At 39.1% G+C, this 20,332-nt stretch overlaps 1 protein-coding gene across 4 annotated transcripts in view; it reads right to left on the bottom strand.

The window, feature by feature from the left end:
- The window catches only part of EDA (ectodysplasin A), a 371,558-nt gene that overhangs the window by 92,447 nt on the left and 258,779 nt on the right, over positions 1 to 20,332 (bottom strand). For all 4 annotated transcript variants that reach the window (XM_079910467.1, XM_079910468.1, XM_079910470.1 and 1 more), the window contains exon 2: positions 8,319 to 8,424. In XM_079910467.1, the coding sequence (XP_079766593.1) occupies positions 8,319 to 8,424 (106 nt within the window). The remainder of the gene's footprint in view (positions 1 to 8,318; positions 8,425 to 20,332) is intronic.

Raw genomic sequence — 20,332 nt, 5'->3', positions numbered from 1 at the left:
GAATTGTAAAACTACTAGAAGAAAATACAGGGGAAAAACTTCTTGACATTGGTCTGGGCAATGAGTTTTTGGATATGACCTCAAAACCACAGGCAGAGCTTCCCTAGTGGCGCAGAGGTTAAGAATCCGCCTGCCAATGCAGGGGACAAAGGTGTGAGCCCTAGTCCGGGAAGATCCCACATGCTGCGGAGCAACTAAGCCCGTGAGCCACAACTACTGAGCCTGTATTCTAGAGCCCACGAGGCACAACTACTGAGCCCGTGTGCTACAACTACTGAGGTCCACGCACCTAGGGCCTGTGCTCTGCAACAAGAGAAGCTACCGCAATGAGAAGGCCAGGCACAGGAATGAAGACCCAATGAAGCCAAAAATAAATAAATAAATAAAATAAATTTATTAAAAAAAACCCCACAGGCAACAAAAACAAGACAAGTGGGATAGCATCAAACTAAAATCTTCCGCACGAAAAAGGAAACAATCAACAGAGTGAAGACACCACCTATAGAATGGGAGAAAATATTTGCAAACCACATATTTGATAAGGGGTTAGTATCCAAAATATGTAAGGAATTCAAACAACCCAACAGCAAATACATACATACATACACACATACATACATACCTGATTAAAATATGGGCACAGGATCTGAATAGATGGTTTTCTAATGAAGACATACAAATAGCTAACTGATATATGAGAAGATGCTCAACATTACTAATTATCAAGGAAATGTAAGTCAAAAATCACAATGAGATGTCACCTCATATCTGTTAGGATGTCCTATTATCAAAAGGACAAGAGACAACAAGTGTTGATGAGGGTGGGGAGAAAAGGGACCCCTTGTACATTGTTGACAGGAATGTAAATCAGTATAGCCATTATGCAAAACAGAGTGCATGTTCCTCAAAAATTAAAAATAGAAATGCCATATGATCCAGCAATCCTACTTCTGAGTGTATATACAAAGGAAATGAAATTAGTATCTTGAAGAGATATCTGTACTCTCATATTCATTGCAGCATTACTCTCAATAGCCAAGATACGGAAACAATGTAAGTATCCATCAACAGATGAATGAAGAAAGAAAATGTGATAAACACACACACACACACACACAGAAGAGGTGGTTGCCAGGAGCTTGGGGGTAGAGGAAATGGTGGGGGGGGGTTGTTGATCAAATGGTACAAAGATTCAGTTACGCAGGTGAGTAAGTTCTGAAGAGCGAATGCATAGCATGGTGACTATAGTTAATAATACTCTATTCTATACCTGAAATTTGCTACGAGACTAGGTGTTCTCACCACAAAAAAAGGGGAATTATGTCAGGTGATGGAAATGTTAATTAGCTTGATTGTGGTAACTATTTCACAATGTATATGTGTATCAAAATATCACATCGTTGAGGGCAGACAGCAGAAACAAGAAGAACTAACTTAATAACCAACAGGGAGGGAAGCCAGCCCCACCCATCAACAGTCAAGCGGATTAAAGTTTTACTGAGCTCTGCCCACCACAGCAACAGTCAGCTCTACCCAGCACCAGTCCCTCACATCAGGAAACTTACACAAGCCTCTTAGATAGCCTCATCCACCAGAGGGCAGACAGCAGAAGCAAGAAGAACTACAATCCGGCAGCCTGTGGAACAAAAACCACATTCACAGAAAGATAGACAAGATGAAAAGGCAGAGGGCTCCAGAGTGTTGTGCTGTAGGTACTTAAGCTGTTGGCTTCCATGACCAGTAGGCAACCTTGGGGAATGCACAGCTGAAATCAACAATCCTCTTCAAGTCTACACACATGGTAAACCCACAAAACCTTTAATTTTGTCTTGTGAACAAGCCCTTGACACTCCATCTGTTCTCAAAACGATTTTCATCTCTCTCATTTGATAATAGCACAGTGATGGCTCACTAAAAAGCAGTAAATACAAGAGCAGTACTAGAATGAGGGCACTTCTTAACTCTAGTTAATATTTGTATAGGCAGAAGTCTGTTTCTCTGAGATCATAGTCTTTCATTTTCATCTGTATCAACTTAATGCTGGCTAAGTCTTATTCCATTATTATTTTTAAGAAACGAAGGACAAAGGATATATTTCAATCTTATTTGTTTTTTCCCTTTACTCTTTAATTATACCAAAAATGAATACTAAGTTTTTCTTGATCTGTCCAAAGGTAAAGAAAACTACAAAGAAGAGATACTGCAAAAAGAGACACATATACACAGCCAGCCAGCCAGAGTAAGAGAGTGACATGGAAGTGTACAGATGTGATCATTTCTTGTGATGAGGTAGGCCATAACTTGAGGCTTGGAGTCTTCTTTCTATGGGCTTCGATAGTATCCGTGAGTACAAAAAAGGACAGTCTGTCTGAAAGAGAGTACCTCTGTAGACATTAGAGTGGTTATTCATAAATTAATGAATATGAGTGCCTAAAATGCCTCGGAGACCATGCTACTATGTTCATTTTCCAGACAGAATTTACTAATAGCTGCTAACTTCTGAAGCTTTTGCATACATTAACACTTTTGATTATTACAATGACTGCATTAGGTAAGCAAGCCTAATTATTCCCATTTATAGCTAAGGAAACTGAGGCTCAGAGGGATGTCACTCCTCTAAGGTCACATGCCTGATAAGGTGGCAGTAACATCAGGATCAGGATCCAGAAATTGTGACTCAATCTAATACCTTTTCTATTACACAATGCTGCACTTTTATTTTTATTCTCTTACTAGGACAGAAATATGGGGGGATGGTAGGTATGGAGAGATATTAATATTGTGCTTGATTTCTGAAAATGCTCCTACAGAAGAGAACAGATGGTTTTACAATAATATTTATAAAATATGGACACTATCTCTGTGGAAATTCTGGATTCACTTATCTGCTTCTAAGACCTCCTGACCCTCTGAATATATTCTACATTTCATTCTAACTAGAAAATTACGTTCTGCAGATTTCTGGAGTACCCAGCAAGAGATGTTTAAGCAAGCCACCTAGAACTATTATTATTTCAGAAACATATCACAAAGATGGATCTCAGCAGGAAATCCTGGCACAGATTTTTGTAACTGTCGTGACTCACAACACCTTCAATGAAGGGATCGTGCTTTCCTTGCAGAACAACAATAAGCGAAAGGCCTCATATAATTAGCAAAAATGAACTTAAAGCTGATATCAATTACTTTTGGCCAACTCAAAACAGGAGCAGTAAATTTAAGATAGAGATGTAGTAAAGAAAAAGATCTCACGCATTTTCTTTAAGTTATAAAGTGCCACGATTTATACTGGAGGAAAACTAACCCTGTGTTTGGAACTCCCGCTTCCTAGTCAATGCCTTCATTTATAGAATGATCCAAAGGAATAAAATGAGATGAATCCAATCATTTCTTGAATGGTGGGTCAGAAAGATTGGGTATGACCTGGATATAGCCACTGACATTTTTTTAAGGCAAGATCGACTGTGTGTTATGGTTGCCAAAGGGGAAATGTGGGGGGAGGGATAAATTAGGAATTTGGGAGTAACATATACACACTACTATGTATACATAACATAGATAAAAGACAAGGACTTACTGTATAGCACAGGGAACTATACTGAATTTTTTTTTTTTTTTCGGTACGCGGGCCTCTCACTGTTGTGGCCTCTCCCGTTGCAGAGCACAGGCTCCGGACGCGCAGGCTCAGCGGCCATGGCTCACGGGTCCAGCCACTCCGCGGCATGTGGGATCTTCCCGGACCAGGGCACGAACCCGTGTCCCCTGCATCGGCAGGCGGACTCTCAACCACTGCGCCACCAGGGAAGCCCTATACTGAATATTTTGTAATAACCTATATGGGAAAAGAATCTGCAAAAGAGTATATACATATGTGTGTGTATAAATATTATTTATATATGTGTATAAATATCACATATATATATATAAAACTAGATCACTTTGCTGTACACCTGAAACTAACACAACATTGTAAATCAACTATACCTCAATAAAATATAAATTAAAAAAAGGTAGACTATGTCTATGTTATGCCCCTAAGCAACTAGTTTAGCAGTCTGGTGAAAACAGGAAAACAGTCTGATTTATTCTTGGTGAACCTATGCAGGCTCTTAAGGATCCCGACGTCCCTTGCTTTTCCTAAGTGTAAATGAACCATTTGTTAAGACTTTTTTTCTCCCACAGGGATTAGTGAAGATCATCAAGCTTAATGCCTATAGTTCCTAGACAGAAAAAAATCTAGACTCCTTCCACCCCCTGTCCATTTTCTTGTTTGGTTATTCATTTAACAAATGTTTGAGTGTCTTCTATGTACTGTGTAAGGTAAAACTCTAGGACTCAGCTTCACCCTACCTTTGCTTAATTTTTACCTGTTGCCAATAAATGTATCTGCTCCCTCCTTAAAATGTAAGCTTCTCTGAGGGTCTTATTCATCTTTATACTTCTGGTAGTGCCTAGAAGTCTTGTTAAATGACAATAAAATAAAGTTTTGAGAAGTGAAATTAAAGGATAGTAACATCAAAAATTATACAAGGAATTAGAACTGATTTTCCTGCTCTCTTTTTAAACTTATCTCTATTTTTGACCTTTGAAAAATGTTTTCTTCCTGAAATCCCTGTCAGGCTCTTAAATGTTCAAGGTAAATGACTTTTTTTTTTTTGATATTTGTGATGCAAACCTGAGCTGCATAGGTAAATTTTTTTTTAAATAAATTTATTTATTTATTTTTGGCTGTGTTGGGTCTTCATTGCTGCACACGGTCTTTCTCTAGTGGTGAGCGGGGGCTACTCTTCGTTGCAGTGTGCGGGCTTCTCATCGCTGTGGCTTCTCTTTTTGCGGAGCAGGGGCTCTAGGTGTGCGGGCTTCAGTAGTTGTGGCTCGTGGGCTCTAGAGCACAGGCTCAGTAGTTGTGGCACACGGGCTTAGTTGCTCCGCGGCATGTGGGATCTTCCCAGACCCGGGCTCGAACCCGTGTACCCTGCATTGGCAGGCGGATTCTTAACCACTGCGCCACCAGGGAAGTCCCTGGATAGCTAACTTTTTATTATAATATATCAAGTAACTTGTGGATTTAGAAACAACACCTAATAGGCTTTTTTTTTGTCCTTAACTCACCCCCCTCTGATTTACCTATCCCATCCAACCTCTTACTCTGTTCATATGGTTTACAGACTGACTCACTTCTTCAATGAGAAGTTCTTTATTCTTTTAAGAGTCAGCTCATTGTCTTGAGACACGTTGTCTTGATATACGGTGTAGATTTATATACCCAGCTGCCTCTTTAACATATATACTTAGTGCCTAGTAGACACCTCAAACTTAGCATGCCTAACTGAATTCTTGATTCCTTCTTTACATCCCTTTACATTCCTCTTCTCCTGTTTCTCCGTCTCAGAAATGGCAAATCCACTAGTCTAGTTCCTTAGGTTCAAAACTGTGGGGTCGTCCTTGGTTTTCTCTTTCATACCCCTTATCTAGTGAACCTCCAAATCTTGTCAGCTATTCCTTCAAAGATCTGCCCACAATCTGACCACTCCTCCCCACCCACCCCCATTGCCTCCATCCTGGTCTAAACTACAATCATCTCTCACCTGGGTTATTGTTACACTCCACTACACATCTTTCTGCTTCTGTTCTTTCTCCCTACAGTAGCCAGAGGGATTCTCTTACAACATAAGTCAGGCCCTGTCATGCCTCTGCTCAAAATTCTCCAATGGTTCCCCATCTCATGCAGGGTGAAGGTCAGAGTCCTTAGCTTGGCCTACAACAAGGCTCTAAGTTTGATTTTCCCCCCTCTGATCTCATCTGCTTCCTTCTCCTTCTTGCTCACTCTGCTCCCAGCCACACTGATCTTTCTGGAACATATCAAGCATTCTTCTACTTCAGAGCATTTGTATTTACTGCTTCTTCTCTCCTTCTTTCCCTGCACCCGGTCCAGATATTCACATGGCTCACACCTTCATTTCATTCAGGTCTCTTCTCAGATGTTCCCTTATTAGAGGGACCTTCCCTGATCACCTTACAGCACACTTCATCACGTTCTCTCCCTCTTGCCCTGGTATATTTTTCTCCACAACACTTACCACCACCAATTTTGTTTATTATCTGTCTCTTTACACTGGAAGTTAAGCTTTTTGAGGGCAACAAGAAATATTTATTGAGGGTCTACTATGCGCCGGGTCCTTTCCTGGGCAATGAGGATGTAAAAGTAAATAAACACGATTATCCTTATGGCATTTTCATTCTAGTATTATAGAAACTGCTGTATTTTCTCAGTAAATATTTGAAGAATGTTTTGAATAAATATACCATACACTCAGCAGAGTAAGAGGAATGGTTCAAAAGTAAAGGAGATTTGGATTGGCTTGTCACCCTCTAAATCACTGGAGCACCCACCACATCTAAAGAAGTGGTGCTATAGCCTCCCAGGTGAAAGGTTGGAAATCTAATCAAATCCCAGAACCCCCAAGCATTCTATTCTCCTAACTCTAAGGGGCTCTTGGATTCCTCCCTGCTATACTGTTTAAAGAAAATATCTGGGATTGTATGAGAAGTTAGGCACTGGCACACAGTGACTAGTGTCTAGTGACTGACAAGAGTATCAGACCAGGAGGAAATTAGATAAGAAGTACTAAAAATTAATGATATGCTTTGGCCTTCAACAGAGGGAAAAACTATTTTGTATCAAAACAGAATAAACACTGTAAGGAAAATCAATAGCAGAGATGCTAGTAGCCAGATCCAGATAAAGTGGTTTGGGAGAGTGAAGGAAGCTGCCTTCTTTACGAGAAAACTTGGAAGGCCAGATGAAGACGTAAACTTTAGAAGCTATTGGACCTCCCCTGTGGAGAGGAAGGGAAGACCATGCCCACTACAGAAGGTGATATTGCTCTTACCACCTCTCTTTTCTCTTCCTTAGCAATCAGGGAATATGAAAGATTTTGTGGTACTGGGAATAGTTCAGGGGAAGAGTCAAAGGTGGAAAGACCCACATGCATCAAAGAGTAAGATGATAAGGAGAGGAAAGGGACCTTGATTCTCAGTTCTCAGTTTCTACATAGCTTTCTGAAGACTTCCAGGAAACTGGCAGCAAGCAGTATATGAATAATGGGTGCCTATTACTTCATGGACCACATTTCCTAGGCTTGAACTTGGTCATGAATTGTATGCAAAGTATCTGCTCTAGAGAATGGCCCCGCTGGTCCATTTCTCAATTGAAGGGCTCAAAGCTGCCACCTCCATTGACTAAAAACAGCCAACTTATTTCTGACTCTCTTTTATTACAGGTCCTTCTTCTGAGCTCTTTTTCAGACTTCATCCAGTTTTACCTCTTTTTGTTCCAAATGACAAAGTCCTGGCCCCATTGCTTCAATTGCTCATGCGGTCTGGAACTGCTTCCATCGCTGGCCCTTACTTACACTGACAAATGTCAGCTTTAAAAAAATCTGATTTTCACCTTCATAAAGTCATATTGCTTTGTAACCCTCCAGAACATATATCTTTGGCAGATTTAGCCAGCCACGTGCTGTCTTTGAATCCAGATGGCTTTACAACAGCCCATAGCTATGCATTCTACAAACTCCTACTCTAAAGAGGTAGCATTCTGTCAACTGACAGAATGATGTTAAAATAGAGCGATTCAAAGACCCTGCCCAGGAGCTAGCTCAACATTTTGTTATGCCCCACAAAATGCATTGTTAGTTAACTCAAATCTGTTTCACCTTCAATAGGGATGGTTTTCAGGGCACATCATAACCCAGCTGAAGGGGCAATCAACATTACCAACTTACATTACAAACACCAACAATTTGCTAGATACTAGGCTAGATTCTGGAGCTTTACAAAGAGAAATGAATCCCTGCCCTCAAGGAACTTACAGATGAGTTCTAGAGGCATGGTAGCTGACACCAACAGTGACATAATTATCACTGGATTTAACATACCATGTAAGTGCCACCATGGCACAGTACTCTGTCATTCCAAGAATAGGACTGAATCCTCTTGGTGGCCTTAGTTGATATAGGATGTCCCCAGGAGAGATGAAGTCCTTATGGAGGGTGATCTTGAGAGGTACAAATGCTACCATGGCTATCAGACATACTGTGAAAGGACTAAAGGTACTGGGGTTGGAGGAGACAGGATCCTTGTACAGTCAATTCTATGTCAAAAGAGTAGGTTAGGTAGGTTAAGCTAGAAAAACCTTCTGTGACCTTGCATCTGTGGAAAATATAGGAGATGGTGAAGTACACTTGAAAAGGTAGTTCTCAGAATGGTACTCTCATCAACTGATATGTGATAAAGGATCACCCAAATAGACTTACCATCTGCTCCTTCACTGCTTTTACTTCTTTTATTGCGGCGAACACGCCTACTCTCCTCTTCAGAGTATGACTTTTCTTCAGGGATGAAGAAATTCAGAAGGGCCACCTGAAAAATAACAAGTAGATAAGTCAAAGGTTGACCCCAGTCAACTATAGCCAACATAAAAAACTGGCTTTCTGTAGACAGTCTGCCTTCACCTTAAATTCAGAGTGTTTAAGATGAATGGATAAAGATGTAGTGTGTATATATATATACATATACTATATATATGGAATGGAATATACAATGGAATATTAATCATAAAAAATGAAACGCTGCCATTTGCAGAAACATGGATGGACATAGAGATTATCATACTAAGTGAAGTAAGCTAGACAAAGATAAATATCATATAATATTGCTTATATGTGGAATATAAAAAAAAAGATACAAATGAACTTATTTACAAACCAGAAATAGACCCACAGACATAGAAAACAAATTTATGGTTACCAAAGGGGAAAGAGGGGGAGGGATAAATTAGGAGTTTGGGATTAACATATACTCACTACTGTGTATAGAATAGGTAAACAACACGGACCTACTGTATAGCACAGAGAACTATAAATATCTTTTAATAACCTATAAGGGAAAAGAGTTTGAAAACGAATATGTATATATATATTTTTCCATCTGAATCACTGTGCTGTACACCTGAAACTAACACAACATTGTAAATCAACTATACTTCCAATAAAAAAAATTCAGAGTGTCTAAATCCTGAGCCCATCCTCCCCTCCACTGCACAAATTCTTTTATTTTTAATAACATTATTATCCCAAAAATGTAGGCATGAAATTTTGGTTAATCTCTTCTGCCCCCCTCTCATCTGCCCCAAATACCTAATGAGTAATCATTCAGTCCTACTTGTCAGCATAGTTCTGGGGTTCAGAGAGCCCAGTCATAGATTTTTAAGTTCCCTTATATACTACTGATGTCTGCCCAGAATTAGACTTGGGCTTGCTACTCCCTCTTGAACTTCATTATTATACATCCATGATTTTTCCACATTTCTATTTATGCTGAACTTTTGGCTTGTTCCCAGAATGCTGTGTATCCAATTATGATTGGATGGTACCATTTATGCCAACGCTCTTCTGGGAGTTAATAATAATAAAGCACACAATTATTCTCTCCCTTTCCTAGATCCCAACAGAACGCTTACAGCATTTTGGTACTTAGTCCTCTACTGTCAAATGATGGTCTCTCATAATAATACAACATATTTCATATGTGAATGGGCCTGGTATCACTAGTGGTAATTACAGCTTAAATATATACTTGCTGAATTGAATCATAATTTTTCAGCATGAGTGCTTACTTGTGGTTAAAAAAAATGTGCCTGAGGTAAACAGTGGACAGAGTAGTAGGACTGAAAGTGATTCCAAACCCGACTCTGCCACTTATAGCTGTGTAACCTTGGGCAAGGTCCTTAAGCTTTAATTTCCTCATCTGTAAATAGGGACAATAATAGTACTTTGCTCATAAAGTAGCTGGGTTTGCACAGTACCCAGCATGTAATATGCACTCAATAAATGTTAGCTATTATTGTAATTAAAATTAATATTAAAAATAGACTGGTTAGATAGTTTGGAGGTTAAAAAGAAGAAATGAATCTGCATTTTCACCCTATTGTTGGTTCAAAAAATAAACAATTCCAGAATATCCTCATGTCTGTTGCATCTGTGATTAACTGGAAAAAAGATGGGTAGAACTCAAGTAAGCCTTAACATTCTACACAAACTTTCTTAAAAATCCTGTAATTTACTGTTTATGTAAAACAATTATACCCAATAGCCTTAATATACAAAATTAGCATCTTATAGAATATATTCATGTATTAAATACATAATTAACAATCTCCAACTTGCCATAGGGTTGTATTTAAAAATATTTAGGTTGAATCACATGAAACTGCCATTTTAGTATGTCAAAAATGGTTGAATATCAGCAATTTCACATGGTTCAACTGAGCAGTGTTTTTGTCACTTGACTGGAATGTAAAATGCACTTTCCCGTAGAATCAACGTAATAAAGTCTGGCTAGGTTTCCAGATAAAGCCCATAGAAAGTTACTTAACCCACAATATAAATAAGCTATCATACTAGTAATAATATAATACCAAACTGCTATTTACACTAAAATCTCAATCATTTGCAACTATAGAAGAACAAGTAATTCTGGATAGAAGAGTTTTCATGATAAATTTGAGTGCTTAAACTCACGTCAGCTATTTTGGATAGAAATTAAGTCTACAATATATGATTTCACTCAGGGTTTACTGAATATGTAAGACTATTTGCCTGTACATTAAATGGCACCAGTCCACTATGGTTTTCAGGGTTTTTTAAAGTTACACTTAACATTACAGAGCAATACATGCTTTGTTAGAGAGAAGCATAAAGTTCTCTGGGAGGAAGAGGGAAAGTACCTAATACAGACTGGGAGTGGAAAAGGCTTTTTGGAGGAGGTGCTACCTCTGTGAGTCCTGAAGGATATTGAGGATTTAGTGATGAATGAGAAAATGAAAAGGAATTCCAGGCAAAGGGAGCATTGTGCTTCAAGGTTCAGAGGAAATAGACAGAGAAGCAGTTTTTGGAAATACAAGTAGCATAAAGTAAGTGGTAGGAGTTGGAGAGGAATGGTAAGGAATGAGTCAAGAGACATTAAACAAAGGCCAGATCATGTTAAGGAGTTAAGATTTTACCCTGTAGCAGGGGGGGTCCTCTGAAGGATTTTCTCCCTTTGTAAATTGTGTACTTTATGAAAATTTTAGCTAAAATTTACATACAATAAAGTGCACACATTTTAAGCATACAGTTTGAAAAATACACACCTTTGTAACCACCACCCAAATCAAGATATGGAACAATTCCATCACCCCAGAATTTTCCCTTGTGTCCCTTCCAGTCATTCTTCAGTGCTACTCCAACCTCAGGCAGCCACTGTTCTGATTCTATCACCATAGCTTAGTTTTCCCCATTCTAGAACCTCACATAAATGGGATCATACAATATGTTTATATGATTTTTGTGTTGCTTCTTTCCCTCAGCACAATGTCTGTGAGACTCATCCACGTTGTTGTGAGTATCAGTAGTTCATTCCTTTTTCTTCCTGAGTAGTATTTAATTGTATGGATATACTATAACTTATTAATGCATTTGCCTTTTGAGGGACATTTGGGTTATTTCCAGTTTGGGGCTATTATGAATAAAGCTGATATGAGTATGAGGCTTTGAGGGGATATATGTCTTCATTTTTCTTGGGTAAACACCTAGGAGTGGAACCTCTGGGCTATATGGTAACTATTTACTGTAAGGGAACTGTCAAACTATTTTCCAGTGACTGTACCTTTTCCTACTCCCACTGGTAATGTGTGAGCAATCCACTGCTCTGCATTTTCACTACGTTTGGTGTTGTCGATTTTTCATTTTAGCCATGCTTGTGGATGTGAAGGAGTTTTTCATTGTGGTTGGCTTTTGAGTTCTTAAACTTCTTTTTAATGCTTTTTCGGTCTCTTACCTTGCTGTCAACTATCATATTTCACTTCATCTACTTATAACATTTTTCCAGTCTCTTCAAATTTGCTGCTTATAACCTCCTATAGGCTTGACATCTCACATCTCATTAAAACTAATTAGAATCATGTACAAACAGAATAAATAGGCAATCAGTGGGTTTTTGAATGGCTTTTCCAATAAGTAAGATGCATATACTCTGGCGGCTGAGAGGCCATTTGTTTACTGCTTATTCTTGGCTGTGGTCTGGATAAGTGAGTCAGAAAACTCAGTTTTACATAGGTATGTTATTATAGTATAATGCTATTTCTAGCGGAAAGGAATTTTGAAGCACAAATGGAGAACCTCCCTACCATCACCAACCAGAATTCCAGAATTTTCTTTATACTCTTTGTGTTCCTTCATGGGCTCAGCTCCTATGGGGATTCTTCGCACGGTCACCAGCACCTTCCTGTGTCCTGGCAGCAGCAGTAGGAGAATGTGCTCACATGTTAATTGTTCCAAAAGGTCTGATGGGAGCTTATGAGAACTCAGGCTCCCAGAAGAGGAGAGCTGAGGGAGAAACCAACTCCTGCAGATGGAAGAAACAACTCCAGCTTCCATGGGTAGTAGGAGTAGCTTAAAGTCCTTTCAGAGAGGCTGTTGATGAGTATGGGACATTCATAAGTCAAGTGTACATTAGAAGGGGACTGCCTGTATATGAAAATGCTTTGAACAGAACATAGTTTCTATTTTCTCATTGAAAAAACACAAAACACTGCTTAAACTGAAAGAGGATCCCTACTCACAATGATCTTATTTGTCTCAATTAGAGATAGGAGGGAAAACTAACCTTTGTGTAGTATAACGGTAAAGACAAAAATCAGTGACTGGGGGAGACCTTCAAGATGGTGGAGGAGTAAGACGTGGAGATCACCTTCCTTCCCACAGGTACATCAGAAATACATCCACATGTGGAACAACTCCTACAGAACACCTACTGAATGCTGGCAGAAGACTTCAGACTTCCCACAAGATATACATATTTTTTTCCTTTTTCTCTTTTTGTGAGTTTGTATGTGTTTGCTTCTTTGTGTGATTTTGTCTGAAGAGCTTTGCTTTTACCATTTGTCCTAGGGTTCCGTCTGACCATTTTTTTCTCCTTTTTAAAAAATTACTTAAAATTATTACTTATTTTTAATAATTTATTTTTTATTTTAATAACTTTACCTTATTTTATTTTTTTCTTTCTTTCCTTCTTTTTTTTATCCCTTTTCTTCTGAGCCGTGTGGATGACAGGTTGTTGGTGCTCCGGCTGGTGTCAGGCCTGTGCCTCTGAGGTGGAAGAGCTGAGTTCAGGACATTGGTCCATCAGAGACCTCCCGGCTCCACGTAATATCAAAAAGCGAAAGTTCTCCAAGAGATGGAGATGGTCAATGCTAAGACCCAGCTCCACCCAACGACCAGCAAGCTATAGTGCTGGACACCCTATGCCAAACAACTAGCAAGACAGGAACACAACCCCACCTATCAGCAGAGAGGCTGCCTAAAATCATAATAAGGTCACAGGCACCCCACAACACACCACAAGACGCGGTCCTGCCCATCAGAAAGAAAAGATCTAGCTTTATCCACCAGAACACAGGCACCAGTCCCCTCCACCAGGAAGCCTACACAACCCACTGAACCAACCATACACACTGGGGGCAGACACCAAAAACAACAGGAAACTATGAACCTGAAGCCTGTGAAAAGGAGACCACAAACACAGTAAGTCAAGCAAAGTGAGAAGACAGAGAAACACACAGCAGATGAAAGAGCAAGGTACAAACCCATCAGACCAAACAAATGAAGAGGAAAGAGGCAGTCTACCTGAAAAAGAATTCAGAGTAAGGATAGTAAAGATGATACAAACTCTTGGAAATAGACTGGAGAAAATACAAGGGAAGTTTAACAAGGACATAGAAGAACTAAAGAGCAAACAAACAATGATGAACAACACAATAAATGAAATTAAAATTTCTCCAGAAGGAATCAATAGCAGAATAACTGAGGCAGAAGACGGATAAGTGACCTGGAAGATAAAATAGTGGAAGTAACTACTGCAGAGCAGAATAGAGAAAAAAGAATGAAAAGAATTGAGGACACTCTTAGAGACCTCTGGGACAACATTAAATGCACCAACACTCGAATTATAGGGGTCCCAGAAGAAGAAGAGAAAAAAAAAGGGACTGAGAAAATATTTGAAGAGATTATAGTTGAAAATTTCCCTAATATGGGAAAGGAAATAGTTAATCAAGTCCAGGAAGCACAGAGAGTCCCATACAGGATAAATCCAAGGAGAAACATGCCAAGACACATACTAAACAAACTATGAAAAATTAAATACAAACAAAAAATATTAAAAGCAGCAACGGAAAAACAACAAATAACATACAGGGAATCCCCATAAGGCTAACAGCTGATCTTTCAGCAAAAATTCTGCAAGCCAGAAGGGAGTGGCAGGAAATATTTAAAGCGATGAAAGGGAAAACCTGCAACTAAGATTACTCTACTCAGCAAGGAACTCATGCAGAATCGACAGAGAAATTAAAAACTTTACAGACAAGTAAAAGCTAAGAGAATTCAGCACCACCAAACCAGCTTTACAACAAATGCTAAAGGAACTTCTCTGGACAGGAAACACAAGAGAAGGAAAAGGAGGACTTCCCTGGTGGTGCAGTGGTTATGAGTCCACCTGCCAGTGCAGGGGACATGGGTCTGAGCCCTGGTCCAGGGAGATCCCACATGGCGTGGAGCAAATAAGCCCATGCACCACAACTATTGAGCCTGCGCTATAGAGCCTGTGAGCCACAACTACAGAAGCTCGAGGGCCTAGGGACCATACTCCACAGCAAGAGAAGGAACCACAATGAGGAGACTGTGCACTGAATCAAGAGTAGCCCCCACTCACCGTCAATAGAGAAAGCCGGCATGCAGCAACAAAGACCCAATGCAGCCAAAAAAATAAATAAATAAATATTTTTAAGAAGAGAAGGAAAAGACCTACAATAACAAACCCAAAACAATTAAGAAAATAGTAATAAGAACATATATATCCATAATTACCTTAAATGTAAATGGATTGAATACTCCAACCAAAAGACATAGACTGGCTGAATGCATACAAAAACAAGGCCCATATATATGCTGTCTACAAGAGACCCACTTCAGACTTACGGTCACATACAGACTCAAACTGAGGGGATGGAAAAAGATATTCCATGCAAATGGAAATCAAAAGAAAGCTGGAGTAGCAATTCTCATATCAGACAAAATAGATTTTAAAATAAAGACAATTACGAGAGACAAAGAAGGACATTACATGATGATCAAGAGATCAATCCAAGAAGAAGACATAAAAATTGTAAATATTTATGCACTCAACATAGGAGCACCTCAATACATAAGGCAAATGCTAACAGCCATAAAAGGGGAAATTGACAGTAACAGAATCATAGTAGGGGACTTTAACACCTCACTTTCACCAATGGACAGATCATCCAAAATGAAAATAAATAAGGAAACACAAGCTTTAAATGATACATTAAACAAGATGGACTTAATTGATATTTATAGGACATTCCATTCAAAACCAACAGAATACACATTCTTCTCAACTGCTCATGGAACATTCTCCAGGATAGATCATATCTTGGGTCACAAATAAAGCCTTGGTAAATTTAAGAAAATTGAAATCGTATCAAGTATCTTTTCCGACCAAAACGCTATGAAACTAGAAATCAATTACAGGACAAAATCTGTAAAAATCACAAACACAGAGAGGAACCAAGATGGCGGAGTAGAAGGATGTGCTCACACTGCCTCTTGCGATAACACCAGAATCACAACTAGCTGCTGGACAGTCATCGACAGTAAGACACTGGAACTCACCAAATAAGATACCCCACATCCAAAGACAAAGGAGAAGCCACAATAAGACGGTAGGAGGGGTGCAATCACAGTAAAATCAATTCCCGTAACTGCTGGTTGGGTGACTCACAGACTGGAGAACACATACCACAGAAGTCCACCCACTGGAGTGAAGGTTCTGAGCCCCACGTCAGGTTTCCCAACCTGGGGGTCTGGCAACGGGAGGAGTAATTTGTAGAGAATCAGACTTTGAAGCCTAGTGGGAATTGATTACAGGACTTTGGAAGGACTGAGGGAAACAGAGACTCCATTCTTGGAGGGCACACACAAAGTAATGTGTGTGTCGGGACACAGGGGAAGGAGCAGTGACGCCACAGGAGGCTGAACCAGACCTACCTGCTAGTGTTGAAGAGTCTCCTGCAGAGGTGGGGGCTGGCTGTGGCTCACTGTCGGGAAAATGAAACTGGCAGCAGAAGTTCTGCAAAGTACTCCTTGGCGTGAGCCCTCCCAGAGGCTGTCATTAGCCTCAACAAAGAGCCCAGGTAGGCTGCAGTGTCGGGTCGGCTCAGGCCAAACAACCAACAGGGAGGGAACCCAGCCCCACCCATCAACAGTCAAGCTGATTAAAGTTTTACTGAGCTCTACCCACCAGAGCAATAGTCAGTTCTACCCACCACCAGTCCCTCACATCAGGAAACTTACATAAGCCTCTTAGACAGCCTCATCCACCAGAGGGCAGACAGCAGAAGCAAGAAGAACTACAATCCGGCAGCCTGTGTAACAAAAACCACATTCACAGAAAGACAGAGAAGATGAAAAGGCAGAGGGCTATGTACCAGACGAAGGAACATGATAAAACCCCAGAAAAACAACTAAATGAAGTGGAGATAGGCAACCTTCTAGAAAAAGAATTCAGAATAATGATAGTGAAGATGATCCAGGACCTGGGAAAAAGAATGGAGGCAAAGATCGAGAAGATGCAAAAAATGTTTAACAAAGACCTAGAAGAATTAAAGAACAAACAAACAGAGATGAACAATACAATAACTGAAACGAAAACTACAATAGAAGGAATTAATAGCATAATAACTGAGGCAGAAGAACAGATAAATGACCTGGAAGACAGAATGGTGGAATTCACTGCTGCGGAAGAGAATAAAGAAAAACGAATGAAAAGAAATGAAGACAGCCTAAGAGACTTCTGGGACAACATTAAATGCAACAACATATGCCTTATAGGGGTCCCAGAAGGAGAAAAGAGAGAAAGGACTAGAGAAAATATTTGAAGAGATTATAGTCAAAAACTTTCCTAACATGGGAAAGGAAATAGCCACCCAAGTCCAGGAAGCATAGCGAGTCCCATACAGGAGAAACCTAAGGAGAAACACGCCGAGACACATAAGTAATCAAATAGGCAAAAATTAAAGACAAAGAAAAATTATTGAAAACAGCAAGTGAAAAACGACAAATAACATACAAGGGAACTCCCATAAGGTTAACAGCTGATTTCTCAGCAGAAACTCTACAAGCCAGAAGGGAGTGGCATGATATACTTAAAGCGATGAAAGGGAAGAACCTACAACCAAGATTACTCTACCCGACAAGGATCTCATTCAGATTCGATGGAGAAATCAAAAGCTTTACAGACGAGCAAAAGCTAAGAGCATTCAGCACCACCAAACCAGCTCTACAACAAATGCTAAAGGAACTTCTCTGAGTGGGAAACACAAGAGAAGAAAAGGACCTACAAAAACAAACCCAAAACAATTAAGAAAATGGTCATAGGAACATACATATCGATAATTACCTTAACGTGAATGGACTGACTGCTCCAACCAAAAGACACAGGCTTGCTGAATGGATACAAAAACAAGACCCATATATATGCTGTCTACAGGAGACCCACTTCAGACCTAGGGACACATACAGACTGAAAGTAAGGGGATGGAAAAAGATATTCCATGCAAGTGGAAATCAAAAGAAAGCTGGAGTAGCTATACTCATATCAGATAAAATAGACTTTAAAATAAAGAATGTTACAAGAGACAAGGAAGGACACTACATAATGATCAAGGGACCAATCCAAGAAGAAGATATAACAATTATAAATATATATGCACCCAACATAGGAGCACCTCAATATATAAGGCAACTGCTAACAGCTATAAAAGAGGAAATCGACAGTAACACAATAATAGTGGGGGACTTTAACACCTCACTTACACCAATGGACAGATCATCCAAAATGAAAATAAATAAGGAAAGAGAAGCTTTAAATGACACAATTGACCAGATAGATTTAATTGATATTTATAGGACATTCCATCTAAAAACAGCAGATTTCCGTGTGCACTTTCTTCTCAAGTGCACACGGAACATTCTCAAGGATAGATCACATCTTAGGTCACAAATCAAGCCTCAGTAAATTTAAGAAAATTGAAATCACATCAAGCATCTTTTCTGACCACAGCGTTCTGAGATTAGAAATGACTTACAGGGAAAAAACCTTAAAAAACACAAACACATGGAGGGTAAACAATACGCTATTAAATAACCAAGAGATCACTGAAGAAATCAAAGAGGACATCAAAAAATACCTAGAGACAAATGACAATGAAAACACGATGACCCAAAACCTTTGGGATGCAGCAAAAGCACTTCTAAGAGGGAAGTTTATACAATAAACTTACAATACAAGCCTACCTCAAGAAACAGGAAAATTCTGAAATAAACAATCTCACCTTACACCTAAAGGAAGTAGAGAAAGAAGAATAAACAAAACACAAAGTTAGCAGAAAGAAAGAAATCATAAAGATTAGAGCAGAAATAAATCAAAAAGGAACAAAGAAAACAATAGAGCAAAGATCAATAAAACTAAAATCTGGTTCTTTGAGAAGATAAACAAAATTGATAAACTATTAGGCAGACTCATTAAGAAAAAGAGCAAGGGGACTCAAATCAATAAAATTAGAAATGAAAAAGAAGAAGTTACAACAGACAACGCAGAAATACAAACCATCATAAGAGACTACTGCAAGCAACTCTGTGCCAATAAAATGGACAATCTGGAAGAAATGGACAAATTTTTAGAAAGGTATAACCTTCGAAGACTGAACCAGGAAAGAATAGAAAATATGAACAGACCAATCACAAGTAATGAAATTGAAACTGTGATTAAAAATCTTCCAAACAACAAAAGCCCAACACCAGATGGCTTCACAGGTGAATTCTATCAAACATGTAGAGAGGAGCTAACAGCCATGCTTCTCAAATTCTTCCAAAAAATGCGGAGGAAGGAACACTCCCAAACTCTTTCTATGAGGCCACCATCACCCTGATACCAAAAACAGGCAAAGATACTACAAAAAAAGGAAATTACAGTCCAAGATCACTGATGAATATAGATGCAAAAATCCTCAACAAAATACTAGCAAACAGGATCCAACAAGACATTAAAAGGATCATACACCATGATTAACTGGGATTTATCCCAGGGATACAAGGATTCTTCAATATACACAAATCAATCAATGTGATAACCATATTAACGAACTGAACAATAAAAACCATATGATCATCTCAAGAGATGCAGAAAAAGCTTTTGACAAAATTCAACACCCATTTATGATAAAAACTCTCCAGATAGTGGGCATAGAGGGAACCTAGCTCAACATAATAAAAGCCATAAACGACAAACCCAAAGCAAACATCATTCTCAATGGTGAAAAACTGAAAGCATTTCCTCTAAGATCAGGAACGAGACAAGGATGTGCACTCTCACAACTATTATTCAACATAGTATTCAAAGTTCTAGCCACAGCAATCAGAGAAGAAAAAGAAATAAAAGGAATTGAAATCGGAAAAGAAGTAAAGCTGTCACTGTTTGCAGATGACATGATACTATACATAGAGAATCCTAAAGATGCTACCAGAAAACTACTAGAGCTAATCAATGAATTTGGTAAAGTAGCAGGATACAAAATTAATGCACAGAAATCTCTTGCATTCCTATACACTAATGATGAAAAATCTGAAAGTGAAATTAAGGAAACAGTCCCATTTACCATTGCAACAAAAAGAATAAAATACCCAGGAGTAAACGTAGCTAAGGAGACAAAGACCTGTATGCAGAAAACTATAAGACACTGATGAAAGAAATTAAAAATGATACGAACAGATGGAGAGATATACCATGTTCTTGGATTGGAGGAATCAACATAGTGAAAATGACTATACTACCTAAAGAAATCTACAGATTCAATGCAATCCTTATCAAACTAACAATGGCACAAAGTAGAACAAAAAATTTCACAATTTGTATGGAAACACAAAAGACCCCGAATAGCCAAAGCAATCTTGAGAAAGAAAAACGGAGCTGGAGGAATCAGGCTCCCTACCTTCAGACTATACTACAAAGCTACAGTAATCAAGACAGTATGGTACTGGCACAAAAACAGAAATACAGATTAATGGAACAGGATAGAAAGCCCACAGATAAACCCACGCACATACGGTCACCTTATTTTTGATAAAGGAGGCAAGAATATATGATGGAGGAAGCACAG

This window comes from Stenella coeruleoalba, assembly GCF_951394435.1.
Source record: "Stenella coeruleoalba genome assembly, chromosome: X".
Classification (NCBI taxonomy): Eukaryota; Metazoa; Chordata; class Mammalia; order Artiodactyla; family Delphinidae; genus Stenella; species Stenella coeruleoalba.
The sequence above is the reverse complement of the archived record's forward strand: the minus strand, read 5'-3'. Positions and strand labels throughout refer to the sequence as shown.